Genomic DNA, 20,937 nt, shown 5'->3' on the forward strand with positions numbered 1-20,937 from the left:
TAAACCTGACTTTAAAAAAAAAAAAAAGGACTGTAATTTAAAACATAACGTCAACCCAGGAAAAGAACTGAGAAGAGTCTCCCTGGTTCCCTGAGGTATCCAAACACTTCATTCTCTACAGAGCACATTAAAAATGTGATGCCACTTTAAAAAATTCACAGTGAAAGATTTGATTTTGCTTTTAGTTTCTTTCCAATTTCTTCTTTTAGCCTTTGAAAGAGATGTGTCACTTTTTATAATCAAAGGACGTGTGATTTTCACACTCTGTAAAATTTCATACTAACCCATTAAACTTCTGAAAGATGATGTATGAGCTCTCTCCTTCATAGGGCTTGAAATCCACACAGGACTTGAGGCGGAACATTTCAAAGGCATAGAGAATAGCTCCTTTGGCATTCAGTGCTGCAGAAATCAATAAAAATATCAATGAGCCTTAGCTAGCTCTTGGATAATATATATAACCTATAAACATAGAAAATCATGCCACCACATGAAATCCACTGGGGTCCATGACAGATTTTTTTTTTATATAGTAAATAGATTCCTTGAAAACTAAAACTGACAAATTATTTGTGGATATAAACACTAAGTGCATATGTTAAATACATAATGTATATATCTACAAAATAAGAATACACTTACGTATGTGTGGCTGAACAAAACCATAACTTCCCCACTTTCTCCCTTTTCTTATCCCCCATTTAAGCAGAAGTTCTGAATACCTTCCCTCAGGAGAGCCACATGGCAGAGCACAAGACAGAAGTGATTCAAGCCATTTCTGTCTTCTGGATAAAGTACTTTGGAGAGCATTGAGAAAGGGGTTTCTTTTCCCAATCTAAAAAAACACCCCCTCTTGCTAGAGGAAGAGAGCAGAGCTTACAGAGGTTTATGGCTTCTGAAAGCATAAGAAGTACGTGTAATATTTATGCTGCTTCCCTGTAGGACCCCCAAGAGATGGCAAGCCTAGACAGGCAGCTCTGCAAGCAGGCTTAGAAAAGATTTCTGTAACCCAAGTTTGGGACCAAAGCAGCAGAAGCCTTATGGACCTATAGATGCCTATTAGTAAACTTTGTGGATCAATGACCAAAGATCAAATGTCATTCCTTTTGCCTAATCTGCACGTGTACATACCTTGGTATTGCATAAGACAAGGATGGGTGGGAGAGAAAGATACTCCAAAGGAAAGGAGATTGTTTCTTACCGTGTGTGTGTGTGTGTGTGTGTGTGTGTGTGTGTGTGTGGTTTTTAATCCCATCAACTTGCTGGAGGTAGGTCTCTAAGTTACAACTTAAGCTAAGTTCTATAAAATTAAATTATATTCTTGCACATTTGATTTTTGGAATTCTCTCAAAGAGTTTATAATTCTTGGCAGTTTACCACATACTTATCTCATATATTTCTGGCCCTTATTTAATAAACTACTGAGTTGGAGACTCCACCACTCAGATGTCATAAAATCATATTAAGGTCATTAAAGAAAGTCATTGGAATAATTAGTAAGTTAATTGTGGAAACAGCACACACAACAACAGCAAGAGCATGCATTAAAATTATTGGGCAATGTGTCACGGACTTTTACCTATTCTTACTGAGAAACATCTATAATTTGAAAATATGTACCTAAGACAGCTTGGTTGTTACAAAAGTATAAGGAAAAAGTTTGATTATAATGAAAGTCACACTTTCTATAAGATTGTGTCGCTTTTGTTATCTTCAAGCCAAATAGTGGAAACACTGAGAGTGGTTGATTTAAAAATCACATCTCTTCTGCCTTCCCTACATCTGAGTAGGTTGTGAAAGGGGAATTAAGCAACTTTGTAATAATTTTTTAAAAACTGTCCTGACATCATTCAAAAGAAAAAGATGGAAATAAAGCCCACTTGAAGTCTCCTTCTTCACCATAAAGCCAACCCTGAGTGCATGTCTTCTGAAAACCACACTTGATGTTTTGTGTGTTGTCTTTATGTAGGTGGTTTCCTCTCCTTAGGACACTGAGAGAAAGGACCTTATCTTTTGCCTCATTGTTTCCTAGTTCCCAGTTCTTTACTCTGCCCTGACATGGTAGGTTTTACATGGATCTGTCTTGAACAATCATGCTAGTTTTGGAAACCACTAGTCCTTTTTATCCCTGGATCAAATAATATGAGAAGAGTTAATTTCAGATACCAATGACTACATATTGGAGGATTAGCATAGGAAAGCTAACTATATTTGGTTTAAGAATCCTTTGAGAGGGGAAAAGTGGGGGGAAGGAATAAATTAGGAATTTGGGAGAAACATATACACACTACTGTATATAAAAATAGATAAACAACAAGGACCTACTGTATAGCACAGGGAACTATACTCAATATTTTGTAATAACCTATATGGGAAAAGAATCTGAAAAAGATTCTTTTTATATATATATATATAATGAAATCACTTTTCTGTACAACTGAGACTAACACAACATTGTAAATCAACTATACTTCAATAAAAATAAATAATTTTTTTTTAAAAAGAATCTTTTGAGAGAGTTTTTCATTCTGATAATAGGGGAGGAACTTGAATCTGACTAACCCTCCCACAGATAACAATTATAAACTTTAGGAAAAATTAAGAAAGGAAACTCTTTGAAAGGAAACTCTTTAGGCACTGGAAAATGCCTAAAATGGGCAGAAACTGAAGGAGAGTTTATTCTTGAAAGAAGGAAATGTCATTGGTTAAGATTCCCATTGATACAACTTTGTACATGAGAGCACGGCTTAATATAAATATTTATAAATATAAATATATAAATATTTGAACAATACCAACAATCACCTTGACCTATTTGACACTGATAGGCTAATATGACCTAAAACTGTAGAATATAGGTTCTTTTCAAGTGCACATGGAATATCACCAAGCTAGATCATAAAATAGATCACAAAACATATCTCAGTAAATTTCAAAAGACTGAAATCTTAGGGAACTGGTTCTCTGACCTCAAAAAAATAAACTGGAAATCAATAATAGAATATCTAGAAAAATTCCAAATATATGGAAAATTTAAAACACACTTTTAATTGACCCATGGTTTTAAAAAATCACAACAGAAATTAGAAAATATCTAAACTAAATTTGAATAAAGATACAACATATCAAAATATGAGGAAAGTAGTAAAAGCAGTGCTTCAAATAAAATTTATAGCTTTAGATGTCATATTATAGCATTGTATTTTATTAGGAAAATGAAGATTTAAAAATATGATACAAATTTCCACCTTAAATGTAAAAAAAGAAGGTCAAATTAAACCTGAAAAAAGTAGAAGAAAGGAAATTATAAAGACAAGAGCAGAAAGCAAGAAAATAAAGAGTAGAGAAGCAAGAGAAAATTAACAAGTCAAAAGTTGGTTCTTTGAAAGGATTAAGAAAATCAATACACTGCTTTTAAAAAAGAAGGCAAGTCACAGACTGGGAGAAAATATTCATCATATATACCTGACATAATTTATCTATAATATATAAAGTTCTACAAATAATGAAAAGACCAACAATATAATTTTAAAAATCATGAAAGAGTTGGACAGACACTTCATAAAAAAAGATACGTAAATAGTCAATAGCACATGAAAATGTGCTAAATATTATTAGTCATTAGGGAAACTCAACTTAAAATCACAGTGAGGGAGGAGAGAAGATGGCGGAAGAGTAAGACGCGGAGATCACCTTCCTTCCCACAGATACAGTAGAAATACATCTACACGTGGAACTGCTCCTACAGAACACCCACTGAACGCTGGCAGAAAACGTCAGACCTCCCAAAAGGCAAGAAACTCCCCCCATACTTGGGTAGGGCAAAAGAAAAAAGAAATAACAGAGACAAAAGAATAGGGACGGCACCTGCACCAGTGGGAGGGAGCTGTGAAGGAGGAAAGATTTCCACGCACTAGGAGCCCCTTCGCGGGCAGAGACTGCGGGTGGCAGAGGGGGGAGGCTTCGGAGCCACGGAGGAGAGCGCAGCCACAGAGATGCGGAGGGCAAAGCGGAGAGATTCCCGCACTTCCCGCACGGAGGCTCGGCGCTGACCAGCACTCACCAGCCCGAGAGGCTTGTCTGCTCAGCCGCCGGGGCGGGCGGGGCTGGGAGCTGAGGCTCGGGCTTCGGTCGGATCGCAGGGAGAGGACTGGGGTTGGCGGCGTGAACACAGCCTGAAGGGGCTAGTGCGCCACAGCTAGCCGGGAGGGAGTCCGGGAAAAAGTCTGCAGCTGCCGAAGAGGCAAGAGACTTTTTCTTCCCTGTTTCCTGGTGCGCGAGGAGAGGGGATTCAGAGCGCCGCCTAAACGAACTTCAGAGACGGGCGCGAGCCGCGGCTAACAGCGCGGATCCCACAGCAACAGGGGCGCAGAGGGAAAAACGGAGAGATTCCCGCACAGAGGCTCGGCTCCGAGCAGCGCTCACCAGCCCGAGAGGCTTGTCTGCTCCCCCGCCGGGGCGGGCGGGGCTGGGAGCGGAGGCTCGGGCTTCGGTCGGATCGCAGGGAGAGGACTGGGGTTGGCGGCGTGAACACAGCCTGAAGGGGCTAGTGCGCCACAGCTAGCCGGGAGGGAGACCGGGAAAAAGTCTGCAGCTGCCGAAGAGGCAAGAGACTTTTTCTTGCCTCTTTGTTTCGCGGCGCGCAAGGAGAGGGGATTCAGAGCGCCGCCTAAACGAACTCCAGAGACTGGCGCGAGCCGCGGCGATCAGCGCGGACCCCAGAGACGGGCGTGAGACGCTGGGGCTGCTGCTGCCGCCACCAAAAAGCCTGTGTGTGAGCACCGGTCACTCTCCACACCGCCCCTCCCGGGAGCCCGTGCAGCCCGCCACTGCCAGCGTCCCGTGATCCAGGGACAACGTCCCCGGGAGAACGCACTGCGCACCTCAGGCTGGTGCAACGTCACGCCGGCCTCTGACGCCGCAGGCTCGCCCCGCCTCCTCTGTACCCCTCCCTCCCCGCGGCCTGGGTGAGCCAGAGTCCCCGAAGCAGCTGCTCCTTTAACCCCGTCCTGTCTGGGCGGGGAACAGACGCCCTCAGGCGACCTACACGCAGAGGCGGGTCCACATCCAAAGCTGATCCCCAGGAGCTGTGCGAACAGAGACGAGGAGGGGAAATCTCTCCCAGCAGCCTCAGAAGCAGCGGATTAAAACTCCACAAACAACTTGATGTGCCTGCATCTGTTGAATACCTGAATAGACAACGAATCATCCCAAATTCAGGAGGTGGACTTTGGGAGCAGGATATATTAATTTTTCCCCTTTTCCTTTTTTTTTGTGAGTGTATATGTATATGCTTCTGGGGGAGATTTTGTCTGTATAGCTTTGCTTTATAATAGCTTTATTTTACTTCACTATATTATAGCCTCTTTCTTTCTTTCTTTCTTTCTATTTTTTCTCCCTTTTACTCTGAGCCGTGTGGACGAAAGGCTCTTGGTGCTTCAGCCAGGCATCAGGGCCGTACCTCGGAGGTGGGAGAGCCAACTTCAGGTCACTGGTCCACAAGAGACCTCCCAGCTCCACGTAATACCAAACGGCAAAAATCTCTCAGAGATCTCCATCTCAACATCAAGACCCAGCATCACTCAATGACCAGCAAGCTACAGTGCTGAACACCCTATGCCAAACAACTAGCAAGACAGGAACACAGCCCCATCCATTAGCAGAGAGGCTGCCTAAAATCATAATAAGGCCACAGACACCCCAAAATACACCACCAGACGTGGACGTGCCCACCAGAAAGACAAGATCCAGCCTCATCCACCAGAGCTCAGGCACTAGTTCCCTCCACCAGGAAGCCTACACAACCCACTGAACCAACCTTACCCACTGGGGACAGATACCAAAAACAACGGGAACTACGAACCTGCAACCTGTGATAAGGAGACCCCAAACACAGTAAGATAAGCAAAATGAGACGACAGAAAAACACACAGCAGATGAAGGAGCAGGGTCAAAACACACTAGACTTAACAAATGAAGAGGAAATAGGTAGTCTACCTGAAAAAGAATTCAGAATAATGATAGTAAGGATGATCCAAAATCTTGGAAATAGAATAGACAAAATGCAAGAAACATTTAACAAGGACGTAGAAGAACTAAAGAGGAACCAAGCAATGATGAAAAACACAATAAATGAAATTAAAAATACTCTAGATGGGATCAATAGCAGAATAACTGAGGCAGAAGAAAGGATAAGTGACCTGGAAGATAAAATGGTGGAAATAACTACTGCAGAGCAGGATAAAGAAAAAAGAATGAAAAGAACTGAGGACAGTCTCAGAGACCTCTGGGACAATATTAAACACACCAACATTCGAATTATAGGGGTCCCAGAAGAAGAAGAGAAAAAGAAAGGGACTGAGAAAATATTTGAAGAGATTATAGTTGAAAACTTCCCTAATATGGGAAAGGAAATAGTTAATCAAGTCCTGGAAGCACAGAGAGTCCCATACAGGATAAACCCAAGGAGAAACACGCCAAGACACATATTAATCAAACTGTCAAAAATTAAATATAAGGAAAACATATTAAAGGCAGCAAGAGAAAAAAAACAAATAACACACAAGGGAATCCCCATCAGGTTAACAGCTGATCTTTCAGCAGAAACTCTGCAAGCCAGAAGGGAGTGGCAGGATATACTTAAAGTGATGAAGGAGAAAAACCTACAACCAAGATTACTCTACCCAGCAAGGATCTCATTCAGATGTGATGGAGAAATTAAAACCTTTACAGACAAGCAAAAGCTGAGAGAGTTCAGCACTACCAAACCAGCTTTACAACAAATGCTAAAGGAACTTCTCTAGGCAAGAAACACAAGAGAAGGAAAACACCTACAATAACAAACCCAAAACATTTAAGAAAATGGGAATAGGAACATACATATCGATAATTACATTTACGAATGTAAATGGATTAAATGCTCCCACCAAAAGACACAGGCTGGCTGAATGGATACAAAAACAAGACCCATATATATGCTGTCTACAAGAGACCCACTTCAGACCTAGAGACACATACAGACTGAAAGTGAGGGGATGGAAAAAGATATTCCATGCAAATGGAAATCAAAAGAAAGCTGGAGTAGCAATTCTCATATCAGACAAAATAGACTTTAAAATAAAGACTATTACAAGAGACAAAGAAGGACACTATATAATGATCAAGGGATCGATCCAAGAGGAAGGTATAACAATTGTAAATATTTATGCACCCAACATAGGAGCACCACAATACATAAGGCAAATACTAACAGCCATAAAAGGGGAAATCGACAGCAACACAATCATAGTAGGGGACTTTAACACCCCACTTTCACCAATGGACAGATCATCCAAAATGAAAATAAATAAGGAAACAAAGCTTTAAATGATACATTAAACAAGATGGACTTAATTGATATTTATAGGACATTCCACCCAAAAACAACAGAATACACATTTTTCTCAAGTGCTCATGGAACATTCTCCAGGATAGATCATATCTTGGGTCACAAATCAAGCCTTGGTAAATTTAAGAAAATTGAAATCGTATCAAGTATCTTTTCCGACCACAACGCTATGAGACTAGATATCAATTACAGGAAAAGATCTGTAAAAAATACAAACACGTGGAGGCTACACAATACACTACTTAATAACGAAGTGATCACTGAAGAAATCAAAGGGGAAATCAAAAAATACCTAGAAACAAATGACAATGGAGATACGACGACCCAAAACCTATGGGACGCAGCAAAAGCAGTGCTAAGAGGGAAGTTTATAGCAATACAAGCCTACCTCAAGAAACAGGAAACATCTCAGATAAACAACCTAACCTTGCACCTAAAGCAATTAGAGAAAGAAGAACAAAAAAACCCCAAAGCTAGCAGAAGGAAAGAAATTATAAAGATCAGGTCAGAAATAAATGAAAAAGAAATGAAGGAAACAATAGCAAAAATCAATGAAACTAAAAGCTGGTTCTTTGAGAAGATAAACAAAATTGATAAACCATTAGCCAGACTCATCAAGAGAAAAAGGGAGAAGACTCAAATCAATAGAATTAGAAATGAAAAAGGAGAAGTAACCACTGACACTGCAGAAATACAAAAGATAATGAGAGATTACTACAAGCAACTCTATGCCAATAAAATGGACAACCTGGAAGAAATGGACAGATTCTTAGAAATGCACAAACTGCCGAGACTGAACCAGGAAGAAATAGAAAATATGAACAGACCAATCACAAGCACTGAAATTGAAACTGTGATTAAAAACCTTCCAACAAACAAAAGCCCAGGACCAGATGGCTTCACAGGCGAATTCTATCAAACATTTAGAGAAGAGCTAACACCTATCCTTCTCAAACTCTTCCAAAATATTGCAGAGGGAGGAACACTCCCAAACTCATTCTACGAGGCCACCATCACCCTGATACCAAAACCAGGCAAAGATGTCACAAAGAAAGAAAACTACAGGCCAATATCACTGACGAACATAGATGCAAAAATCCTCAACAAAATACTAGCAAACAGAATCCAACAGCACATTAAAAGGATCATACACCATGATCAAGTGGGGTTTATCCCAGGAATGCAAGGATTCTTCAATATATGCAAATCAATCAATGTGATACACCATATTAACAAATTGAAGGAGAAAAACCATATGATCATCTCAATAGATGCAGAGAAAGCTTTCGACAAAATTCAACACCCATTTATGATAAAAGCCCTGCAGAAAGTAGGCATAGAGGGAACTTTCCTCAACATAATAAAGGCCATATATGACAAACCCACAGCCAACATCGTCCTCAATGGTGAAAAACTGAAACCATTTCCACTAAGATCAGGAACAAGACAAGGTTGCCCACTCTCACCACTATTATTCAACACAGTTTTGGAAGTGTTAGCCACAGCAATCAGAGAAGACAAAGAAATAAAAGGAATCCAAATCGGAAAAGAAGAAGTAAAGCTGTCACTATTTGCAGATGACATGATACTATACATAGACAATCCTAAAGATGCTACCAGAAAACTCCTAGAGCTAATCAATGAATTTGGTAAAGTAGCAGGATACAAAATTAATGCACAGAAGTCTCTTGCATTTCTATACACTAATGACGAAAAATCTGAAAGTGAAATTAAGAAAACACTCCCGTTTACCATTGCAACAAAAAGAATAAAATATCTAGGAATAAACCTACCTAAGGAGACAAAAGACCTGTATGCAGAAAATTATAAGACACTGATGAAAGAAATTAAAGATGATACAAATAGATGGAGAGATATACCATGTTCCTGGATTGGAAGCATCAACATTGTGAAAATGACTCTACTACCCAAAGCAATCTACAGATTCAATGCAATCCCTATCAAACTACCACTGGCATTTTTCACAGAACTAGAACAAAAAATTTCACAATTTGTATGGAAACACAAAAGACCCCGAATAGCCAAAGCAATCTTGAGAACGAAAAATGGAGCTGGGGGAATCAGGCTCCCTGACTTCAGACTATATTACAAAGCTTCAGTAATCAAGACAGTTTGGTACTGGCACAAAAACAGAAATATAGATCAATGGAACAGGATAGAAAGCCCAGAGATAAACCCACACACATATGGTCACCTTATCTTTGATAAAGGAGGCAAGCATATACAGTGGAGAAAAGACAGCCTCTTCAATAAGTGGTGCTGGGAAAATTGGACAGGTACATGTAAAAGTATGAAATTAGAACACTCCCTGACACCATGCACAAAAATAAACTCAAAATGGATTAAAGACCTAAGTGTAAGGGCAGACACTATCAAACTCTTAGAGGAAAACATAGGCAGAACACTCTATGACATACATCACAGCAAGATTCTTTTTGACCCAGCTCCCAGAGAAATGGAAATAAGAACACAAATAAACAAATGGGACCTAATGAAACTTAAAAGCTTTTGCACAGCAAAGGAAACCATAAACAAGACCAAAAGACAACCATCAGAATGGGAGAAAATATTGGCAAATGAAGCAACTGACAAAGGATTAATCTCCAAGATTTACAAGCAGCTCATGCAGCTCAATAACAAAAAAACGAACAACCCAGTCCAAAAATGGGCAGAAGACCTAAATAGACATTTCTCCAAAGAAGATATACAGATGGCCTACAGACACATGAAAGAATGCTCAACATCATTAATCATTAGAGAAATGCAAATCAAAACTACAATGAGATATCATCTCACACCGGCCAGAATGGCCATCATCAAAAAAATCTAGAAACAATAAATGCTGGAGAGGGTGTGGAGGAAAGGGAACACTCTTGCACTGTTGGTGGGAATGTAAATTGATACAGCCACTATGGAGAACAGTATGGAGGTTCCTTAAAAAACTACAAATAGAACTACCATACGACCCAGCAATCCCACTACTGGGCATATACCCTGAGAAAACCATAGGTCAAAAAGAGTCATGTACCACAATGTTCATTGCAGCTCTATTTACAATAGCCAGGACATGGAAGCAACCTAAATGTCCATCGACAGATGAATGGATAAAGAAGATGTGGCACATATATACAATGGAATATTACTCAGCCATAAAAAGAAATGAAATGGAGGTATTTGTAATGAGGTGGATGGAGTTAGAGTCTGTCATACAGAGTGAAGTAAGTCAGAAAGAGAAAAACAAATACAGTATGCTAACACATATATACGGAATCTAAGGAAAAAAAAAAAAGGCCATGAAGAACCTAGTGGCAAGACGGGAATAAAGCCACAGACCTACTAGAGAATGGACTTGAGGATATGGGGAGGGGGTGGGGTGAGATGTGACAGGGTAAGAGAGTGTCATGGACATATATCCACTACCAAATGTAAAATAGATAGCTAGTGGGAAGCAGCCACAAAGCACAGGGATATCAGCTCGGTGCTTTGTGACCACCTAGAGGGGTGGGATGGGGAGTGTGGGAGGGAGGGAGATGCAAGAGGGAAGAGAAATGGGAACATATTGTATATGTATAACTGATTCACTTTGTTATAAAGCAGAAGCTAACACACCATTGTAAGGCAATTATACTTCAATAAAGATGTTTAAAAAAAAAAATCACAGTGAGATCCCATTTCACAACCACTAGAATGGCAACAATTAAAAGGATTAACTCCACCTATGCTAGTGATAAGGTGGGGCAAATGGGACACAGATATTGCTGGTGAGAACGAAAAATGTCACAGCCAATTTGAAAGACTGTTTGGCATTATCCTATAAAGTTAAACATATATTTACCGTAGGATCAAGCAATGCTATTCCTAGACATTTACCCAAGATAAATAAAAAGCACATATCCACGCAGACTTGTACAAGAATGATCACAGCAGCTTTCTTCACAATAGACTCCAAACTTGAAACAGCCCCACATCCATCAACAGAAAAATGGATAAACAGTTGCAATATATTCAGACAAAGGAATACTACTGAGTAATGGAAAAGAATTAACTACCGGCCCACCACAATACAGAAAAATTTAAACATAGTAAGCATAATAAGCCAGATACAAAAGAGGACGTGCTATGAGATTCCAGTTATCTGCAAATCAGTTGTAAATCAGGTAAAACTAATCTATAGGGGAAAAAATTAGAATGGTAGTTGTCTCTTGGGGAGTGGAGGTGGGGACTGGCTGGAAAAGAGCACAGGGGAACTTTCTAGAGTATTGGAAGTGTGCGTTGCATAAGTGTATGCATTTCTCAAAAGCCTGGTTTGTGTATTTCACGCTACGTAAATTTAACTTTAATAAAGGAATTTATACAAGTGTCATACTCTAATTAGAATGTTTTGCTTTTTGCAATGGTATGAGCCCAGGCACCTGAACTCCTTTTTTAACTTGAAGGTGATTCTCATGTGATGTTACCTGAGAGCCACTACTCTATCCTCACAGCTGCTACCTTATTTCAGGCCACCTGTCTTCAGTTTTGCTGTCTATTCATCTGTCACCTACCTTGCAGCTAAGGAGACCTTGCTACTCAAGGTGTGACCAGGGGACACACCTTGAGTAGCTGAATCTGGCACGTAAGAGATTCAGTAAGTACGTCTGTGTCTTAATGGGAAGGTGGTGGCACAGGTGAGACAACTAGGAAAAAAAATCGTCATGGGGAAGAAAATCCATTTTAACATTAACGTTTCTTAAATCATGTCCCAGTAAATAGGGATGCTCCTTGAATTTCCAAGTGCACCGTCAAACACTGGGGAAAAACAACTCAGCTCAATTTTCCATAAAATAACTGAGAACAACAGCACTTGTTACTATGTAGCTTTTCTCCAGAAAAGGCATGGGAGGCAGCACTGATAAAAGAGCGATGGAAAATTCTTGAAACATAATCTATGTCTCCTGAGAAGGGGAGCAGCGCAGCAGCTCATTAAGAGTGAGCAACGTTGTCCTAGCTTCCCCTCTCCTCTTGAATCTTCCCCATCCACAGAGGATGGGCCTTCCAGACAGGCATTGCATCATGGTGGCCGCTGAGCTGTCAGTCAGCGGCTTGATGTCAGCCAGTGTCCACGCGTGGCTTCTAATATTTATTTATTTCCACCAATTACTACTTTCAACAATGAACAAAATGCAACTGATTTCAGTCCTTTATATTAAGAGAGAGAAAAGAATAGAAAATTTTAATCCAGAGGAACGAGGACAATGAACATATGAAATATAGTCTTTTCTGTTTCTCAAAAGTGTGACATGTTTGTCTTGCAACAGAAAGGGAAGAAATCAACATGTTGAAACTAGTATCCTGGTACCGTATTTAGATTCACCTAAACAAACTGTTATCGCAAGTGCACATTTTTCATTGCTATGATGTCAAATTATATTTCATTTTTGTTCTTTGTGTTGCTCCTGGTCTGATTAACATGTTAGTGTGTTCTGCATTTTAAAAATCATTATTTGATACTCTGTATCTCAGACTGGTTACGCAGCATGGGTTCAGATGTAATGTCATGCCTCCCATACCGTGAGATAAAGAACTGTCAGAGTTTAGAAACCCTCTTATACGTTGGCAGTTACTCAAAGTCTGAAGCTGATGATCAGGAGGAGAGGTGAGAGAGAAGAATTCAACTCAAAGCTCCTAATGAAGAACAATTAATATTACCCAGACTGTCGGCCAGGATGTAAGGGATGGGGAACTTCCACCTGGTGTTGGGGTCTCTCAGGCCATTTCTGGAATTCTGCAGAAACAAAGGCAAAGGTGACTGGACAGCTGGTCTCCTTGGCTTCCCCCTTCTCTAAACTCTCACACCACGAACAATCTGTCACACAATTCAAACAGTTTAGTCAATTTGTCTTCTGATTATATTGTAAAAACAATAGAAGTTCATTACAGACATTTTAGAAAATTCCAGAGAAAATTTTAAGAACCCAATAAAGGAGACCTACAATTCTCAAAACTGAAATAGCCACTTTCAATATGGTGGTGGATTTCCTTCTCCCTCATGCTTCACTTATTAGGAAAATTGGATGGACAAGCAATTTAATAATTATAGACTCTTTTGTACTGTTTGCTAATGTTTTCATCTGTTTTTGTTTACCAGCAACCACAGTGGAAGTCTTTGTGGGTACAGATTATAGATGAGATTCTTTCATCTCAGTGGCTAGACACAGAGCAGAAGAAGCTCACCATCCTATGACACAGCCAGTCCTGGGGGGAATGTTATTGTGTCCCTAGCAGATACTCACCGGTAGCAAAATGTCCCCTTGAAAGAGGTCCAAGCCTGCAGCTAGACATGGATTTTAAAAAAAGAAATATTTGAAAGAGAATTACTAAAAGGCATCTCTCAAAATAAAATGAATCTATTCTATTCTAAGTCTTTAGTTGTTAATCTTTATGTGGTGAAACTTTTTTGAAACAATGCAAAAATTTCTTCTAATTGAACAAATGTAAATAGGCAATAAATATCAGATATTGTCACATTCTCTATCGTCATTTTTGGAACAAGAAACCTAGAGGGCATTATGCTTAGTGCAATAAGTGAGACAGAGAGAGAAGTACTCTATGCTATCATATGTGGAATCTAAAAAATAAAACAAATGAGTGAATATAACAAAACAGAAATAGATATAGAGAACAAACTAATGGTTACCAGTGGCAATAGGGAAGGGGGTAAGGAAGGGGGTTGGGAAGGGCAAGGTAGGGGTAGAAGATTAAGAGGTACAAACTACGATGTATAAAATAAACTACAAGGATATATTATACATCACAGAGAATATAGTCAATACTTTATAATAACTATAAATGGAGTAGATCTGAAAATATTGAATCACTCTGTTGTACACCTGAAACTAATATTATGGTGTAAATCAACTATATTTCAATAAAAAAAGAAAAGAAATCTTGTCCAAGAATCTTAAAAAGTAAGAGACAAGTTAGAAGGAATCTTTTTGGTCATTGACTTCAAAGCTCTCACACTTTGGGGGTTGAAATGGGACTTCCTGAGACAGGGAATGAGGTACCAGGTGGTCAGCAGCTGAGTGAGCTATAGAATTTCCGACTTCCCATCCAGGGTCCTTTCTGCTATTGTACTATCCTTCTTCCCCACCCTAGCTAAATGGGTTGATTTTGCTCTTCCCCATGAAAAAACAATGGTGCCCTCCAAAGCCAAGCTCAGGGTACTGCCCTGATAATAAAGAAGACCTGGCAAATATGGGTAGATCCATTCAAAACCATAGCTCCAAACATCTGCTGTCAGGACCTTAGCGGAATATACTTTCTCCCTGATGGCATTGGCCTCAGAGTGTTTCTGAAAGTAGGATCCTTAAAAGGGAGGATCCTGGTGGGAAAACTAAGGGCATTTAAAAGAATGTCACTTCTTATTACAGCCCTAAAGTTTGACACGCAGCCTTCCCTTGAAAACACAGACTACTTCAGACAGAATCATCAGATCATACTTCATTCTGAGAACAGCCCCTGATTTACAACTGGAAAATCAAACTAGAGGGCAATCACCACAACCTCACATGGAAACAGGGATCTCATTTGGCAAAGCTTACAGCTCATTCAGGAGCTGGGTTCAGGCTCTGTAATGACACCGTGGAGGTGTTATTATGAGGAGGCTTCCTGGTTGTGCTTGTTAATGACTAACTAAGGCTGCCCCTGCATCACTCCTTTCCTCACTCACATATTTCCTAGATTTGCTTAACCTCAGGACCCTAACCTAGTCGTGTAACAGCACAATTAAACAACAACAAACAGCAGTGATGCCACAGCCTCACAGGCAGCAGGACCCAGGTTTTGAATTGCCTTTTCAGTAGGGCTACTATGGGCTGGTCCATCCATACTCTTGCCTAGGCTGGTCCTGAGCAAAATTATGCATTTCTTGACCCCTGGCCTGGATGAGGGAAGGGCTCTTCCAGAGCAATGTGAAGAAGCCTACTGGGACCTTGGCCCCAAGGGCTGGTCAGCATGGATGGGGTCACAGAAGAGTGAGAGAGTGCAGTAGGAGAATTTCACGAAGAAGTACAGATCCATTGAAAGCAAGCCCCAGCCTGTTCACTACCCAGTTTGTTCATGTAGCATATACTTATTAAGTGCCTAATGTGTCCTACGCATTGTTCTAGATGCTGGGGATATAGCGGAGAACAAAACAAAGCACTCGGGGAGATGACATTCTTGATTGGAGAGGAAGGGGATACAAAGAAATAAATAAATGTAAAGTATGGCTGATGGTGAAAAGCATAATTGAAAAAAAAAACCCCATGAAACGGAGTAAGAAGGAAAAGAGTGCTGAGGTGAAGGAGGGTTGATATTCATAAATGGTGGTCAGGGAAGGCCTGCCTGAGGAGGTGGCATTTAAGCAGAAATCTAGTGGAGTGGGGAGTGAAGGAAGGGAATTGAAGGCAGAGGCAACAGCAAATAGAAACATCCTGAGGCAGGAAAGCCTTGATGGTTTAGAGCAGCCTTAATAGGTGGGAAATAAATCTAATCTCATTGGTGTTGAATCCTCTGGGGGATTCTGATGCTAAAGTTTGAGAAGCACTGCTCTAAAACCTCAAGGCTTTCCTGCCTCAGGACCTTTAAGATACAGCAGATCCTCTGAATTACAGACACTTTGACTGCCTGACTTTAAAGAGAGATAGTTTGATGCCTGGCTCTGAAGTCTTGAGACCCATTCACCCATTTACTTTCCTCAGTGATTTCTACTTTGCCCCTGCAGTCATTCTCAAGGTTTTCCAACTAAATATCATCTAGACTGGCTTCCCTGTAAATGGAACAAAGCCAGAGGAATTTACCCCTAAGGTATGGGATTTTTTAGTTTTACATTCTTCATATAGGACTGAGCTATTAAGCTATGAGTCAAAAGACCTGGAGGTGAGCTCTACCACTGCCATCTGTGATCTTGGGTGAGTCAACTTGACCCAAAGGAGCCTCCTGTTCCTTCCTGCAAAATGAAAATAGCACTCACCCCATTACAGAATTTGACAAATAAATATGCAATTGGATATGAAAGCTTTTGTAAACTATAAGGTACATATGATCATTAATATGGAACCTTTGTTTCCCACCAATTCTAACCAAAGATACCCAGAATGTCGCGGCTTCTCCCTCATTTTAGAGACAGGATGAGAGAGAAGAGAGAGACGATCACTTGGCATCTCTCTCCTCTCAGTAATGGATGAGACCAATGGATTTCTTCAAGGAATGTTTTTGTGGACAAGATGTCGAAACAGAGACACTTTACACTCTTCTCCAAGTCCCAAGCAAACAGTTGTTAGTGAATATGATGGGCCAGTAAAGGGACTGGGGTTTTCTCCCCACTAAATATAACCAAAGGCATATTCCTTACATTTTTCTTTAGCAAGCAAAATAATCATCCATTTTCCCTTCTCTTTTTCAAAATGAAAACTGGAAGAATAAATTTTTTACCAACAAAAATCTTGTTATATATTTCTAGATCCACTGAGCACTCACTAGTTCTAGAAAATTTGGTCTAACCATTATTCTCATTCCACGTTTCCATTTTCAGAAACTCTGCAAATTCTAATGAGGCACAAATGAACAGTTCTCTCCTAAAGTTATCCAATACCATATTATGAAGGTTAAGAGATTTTCAGCAACTATCACAGGATTTTAAATTATTTAAAGGCATTAATGATGGCAGAAATTACACCCACCTAAATTGATTTCTGAAATATCCTTCTGTTCATCAAACTCTCCATCATGTACTGTTAAAAGTGGGGGAAAAATTGTTACCAGTCTTGTTGAACAAAAGAGAGAAAGTTCAGAAAACACTCTATGCATTTCAATTAGTCCTTACCATTTCCTTTAGAAAGATGCTTAATCTAAAAAGAAATAAAGATACAATAAATGGATAACATATACTACAATGAATATTTCTAAATACCATGAAGAGCAGAACTTACTTACCGATACAGCTGCTGTGTGGGCAAAAAACAAGATGAAAGAGAGAATGCAAGCAGATCTCGTCCAAATCATTTTTGCAAGTGAACAGATTTTAACAAAGACGCCTTGTGATAAGTACTTGGACCTTGCTCTGGCTGTCATATTAGAAACTTTGACCCTTACATATGTTCTGTAGCATTGAAGTCGTCAAAGAAAATGTCTTTGCCCCATTTGAGAACAGATACTAAGTTTAACAGAAAAGCTCAGGTTCCAGAGACCAGGGAAAAGTTTGAAAAAGTTAATATTGAGATAAGCATATACAAATAAATGACATTCCTATACACTAGCAATAACTGTTCATACAATATAGTAGGTAAAAGATCCATTTCACAATAGAAATAAAAATAATCTATAAAATGATCATAAATTACTTAAATCTAATAAAAATGAACTAGTTATATGTAAATGTTATAAAGCAATTATCAAAAAATAAAAGAGCTATCTATACACACATATACATATATATTTATATATATGAGATATTCATTGATGGGAAGACAGTATAATAAAGATGGTCATTATTTTGATGTTAGTCTATAAATTCAATGTTTGATATTAGTCTATAAATTCAATGTTATTCTAATAAAAATCTTTTTTTAAAATTTTAATTGAAGTAGAGTTGATTTACAATGTCATGTTAGTTTCAAGTGTACAGCACAGTGATTCAGTTACACATATTTTTAGATTCTTTTCCGATATAGGTTATTACAAAATATTGAGTAGAGACCCTATGCTATACAGTAGGTCCTTGTTGGTTATCTATTTTATATATAGTAATGTGTATATGTTAATCCCAACCTCCTATCTTTCCCTCCTTCCCTTTTCCCCTTTGGTAACCGTAAGTTTGTTTTCTACGTCTGTGAGTCTCTTTCTGTTTTGTAAATAAGTTCAATGTATCTTTTTTGTTTTAGATTCCACATGTAAGCAATAGCATATGATATTTGTCTTTCTCTGTCTGGCTTATTTCACTTAGTATGATAATCTCTAGGTGCATCCATGTTGCTGCAAATAGCATTATTTCATTCTTTTTTATGGCTGAGTAATATTCCATTATATATATATATATATATATACATATACATACACACACACACACACACACAGACACACATACATACCACATCTTCTTTATCCATTCATCTGTCAATGGATATTTAGGTTACTTCCATCCAGATGAGCTTTTCTCTTTCCCTTCCTTCTTAGTCTTATCTGCACAATATACACTAATGGTGTCTTTGGAATCAGATGGATAAGAAATTGAGTTCCACATCTACCACCGACCAGGTGTGGCATTTTGAGCATCCACTTTCCATGTGTAAAAAAAAGAGTGGTACCTACTTCACGGGTCAAATGTAGGGATTCAATGAGACAACAAGTGCAAACCGCAGGTACCAGAAACATAGGAAGCACTCAGTAAACTATAGCTCTTTCTATCCACATACACAGCCTCCTGGCAAAAGTCGGGCAGTAAGGACACAGCTCAGCACCCGCTTTGCTCAGTGGAACCTCGGAGTGGGAGCATAGGTCTTCAGCAGATAGAGTTTGTCCCTGGTAAGTTTCTTTTATGATCTTGATTGGAGGTGTTAATTAGTTACCAGTTATCTGCAACCCCAGGCATTTCTTGCCCCAGGGTGTCAAGTGAGCAAGGCTGGAGCCTCAAGCCTTAGGTTTGAAGGGCTTATGGCTTTGCAGTGAAAAAATAGATTATGCACTCCACGGGGCAAGGTCCATGTTTTATTTTCTGTATCTGCCCTGGTGCCTGGCATATAGTAGGCAATTGGTGATCGCATTGGGTGAAATACAGTAAAATAGCACTTTTCGAAGGTATTGGATGTAGTGATGTGTTTTGAGCTCAGTGAGGCCATTTTACAAATTGACCAGTTGAGAAAGCAGAGTGAAGACTGGAAGAAGAAAGCCACCGGCAGGTGGAAAGAGGGAAAACCCTCCCCTAAGCGTTGTCAGACTCACTCCAGCCTCCTGGAGTCCAGGCCAGACTTGCTCAGGACTGAGGTAGGAGGCTGGCAGCGTCCTCTCACCCCAGCCCCTTCTCAGGAGTGTCCTCTGCCCTCTGCTTCCTCCACTTTCTACCCTCTTTCTAGATGCCTGTTCCTTCTGCTTCACTCACAGAACTCTGCCCTCGGCTGTTAATCTCTAACACAACTGCCGTTGTTCTTCCTCCAGGCAATCAGCCTATTCACCGGGTCTCAAGGAAGAGGAAGAGTTGGCAAATTTTTTCTGAAAAGGTCAAAGAATAAATTCTTCAGGCTTTGCAGGCCAAGTGGTCTCTGTAGTGACTATTGAACACTGCTGCTGCAGCTGGAAAGCAGCCACAGACATTAGCGTAAAGGAATGAGCATGGCTGCATCCCAATAAAACTTTATTGACAAAAACAGGTAAAGGGGCATAACTTACTGACCCCTGAGTTTTAGACAATTGACTGCCTCCTCAAGATGGTGGAGATGGAGACGGTGATAACACTTATAAAAGAAACGGCAGTAGAAGCAGCTGACATGCACACAGTTTTTACTGTGGGCTGGGTACCCTTCCAAGGATCTAAAGCGCAATTACTCACTTAATCTTGACAATAATTCTATGAAGTAGGCAGTATCTATCCCATTTTATAGATTGAGAAACTATATATATACAATAGAATATTACTCAGCCACAAAAAGAATGAAATAACGCCATTTGCAGCAACATGGATGGACCTAGAGATTATCATACTAAGTGAAGTAAGCCAGACAGAGAAAGACAAACACCATATGATATTGATCATATGTGAAATCTAAGAAAAATAAAGATACAAATGAACTTATTTACAAAACAGAAATAGACCCGCAGACATAGAAAACAGACTTACGGTTACCAAAGGGAAAAGGGGTTGGGAGGGATAAACTGGGAGTTTGGGATTAACATATATACACTACTATATATAAAATAAACTACAAGGACCTACTGTATAGCACAGGGAACTATACTCAGTATTTTATAATAACCTAGAAGGGAAAAGAATCTGAAAAAGAATATATGTATATGTATAACTGAATCACTGTGCTGTATACCTGAAACTAACACAACATTGTAAATCAACTATACTTCAATGAAAAAAAATTAAGAAATCTGCCCAACATCACACAGCTCCTAGAGATGCTCCTGAAATTCCACCTGAATTTTTTAGAGAGCTTTCCCTACCTCGGCCTGGACCCTGGCAGCTCGGGGGTGAGGCCTTCACCATCAAGTTGTAGCAGACTCAGCCCCATACACCCCAGAGCTCCAGCTCCAACAGTTTACTAAGAAGACTTTGCTTTTTTAGGGACGCAGTTCCCAAGCTATAGAGTTTTTCAAAAATCCCCTGGAAAGCTTGTTAAAGTACAGATTCCTGGGCCTGGGATAGGGAATTTCTGATGCAGGTCAGAGGGTGAGAACCAGGAATCTGCATTATTAACATGCACCTCCATGACTCCGAGGCTGGTAGTCTGTGGAATACACTTTGATAAACAGGGGTCTAGGGAATTTCTGTTAACTGGATGCTTCCA

At 39.8% G+C, this 20,937-nt stretch overlaps 1 protein-coding gene across 1 annotated transcript in view; it reads right to left on the minus strand.

Moving 5' to 3' along the window:
- MEP1A (meprin A subunit alpha) overlaps nucleotides 1–17,434 on the minus strand; it is a 35,793-nt gene extending 18,359 nt beyond the window's left edge. The window contains exons 1-6 of the mRNA XM_059938007.1: nucleotides 17,366–17,434; nucleotides 17,256–17,280; nucleotides 17,113–17,163; nucleotides 13,681–13,721; nucleotides 13,097–13,172; nucleotides 285–402 (exon numbers count right to left, since the gene is read on the minus strand). Of these exons, the coding sequence (XP_059793990.1) occupies nucleotides 285–402; nucleotides 13,097–13,172; nucleotides 13,681–13,721; nucleotides 17,113–17,163; nucleotides 17,256–17,280; nucleotides 17,366–17,434 (380 nt within the window). The remainder of the gene's footprint in view (nucleotides 1–284; nucleotides 403–13,096; nucleotides 13,173–13,680; nucleotides 13,722–17,112; nucleotides 17,164–17,255; nucleotides 17,281–17,365) is intronic.
- Nucleotides 17,435–20,937: the final 3,503 nt, after the last annotated feature.

This window comes from Balaenoptera ricei, chromosome 11 (assembly GCF_028023285.1).
Source record: "Balaenoptera ricei isolate mBalRic1 chromosome 11, mBalRic1.hap2, whole genome shotgun sequence".
NCBI classification, from domain to species: Eukaryota; Metazoa; Chordata; class Mammalia; order Artiodactyla; family Balaenopteridae; genus Balaenoptera; species Balaenoptera ricei.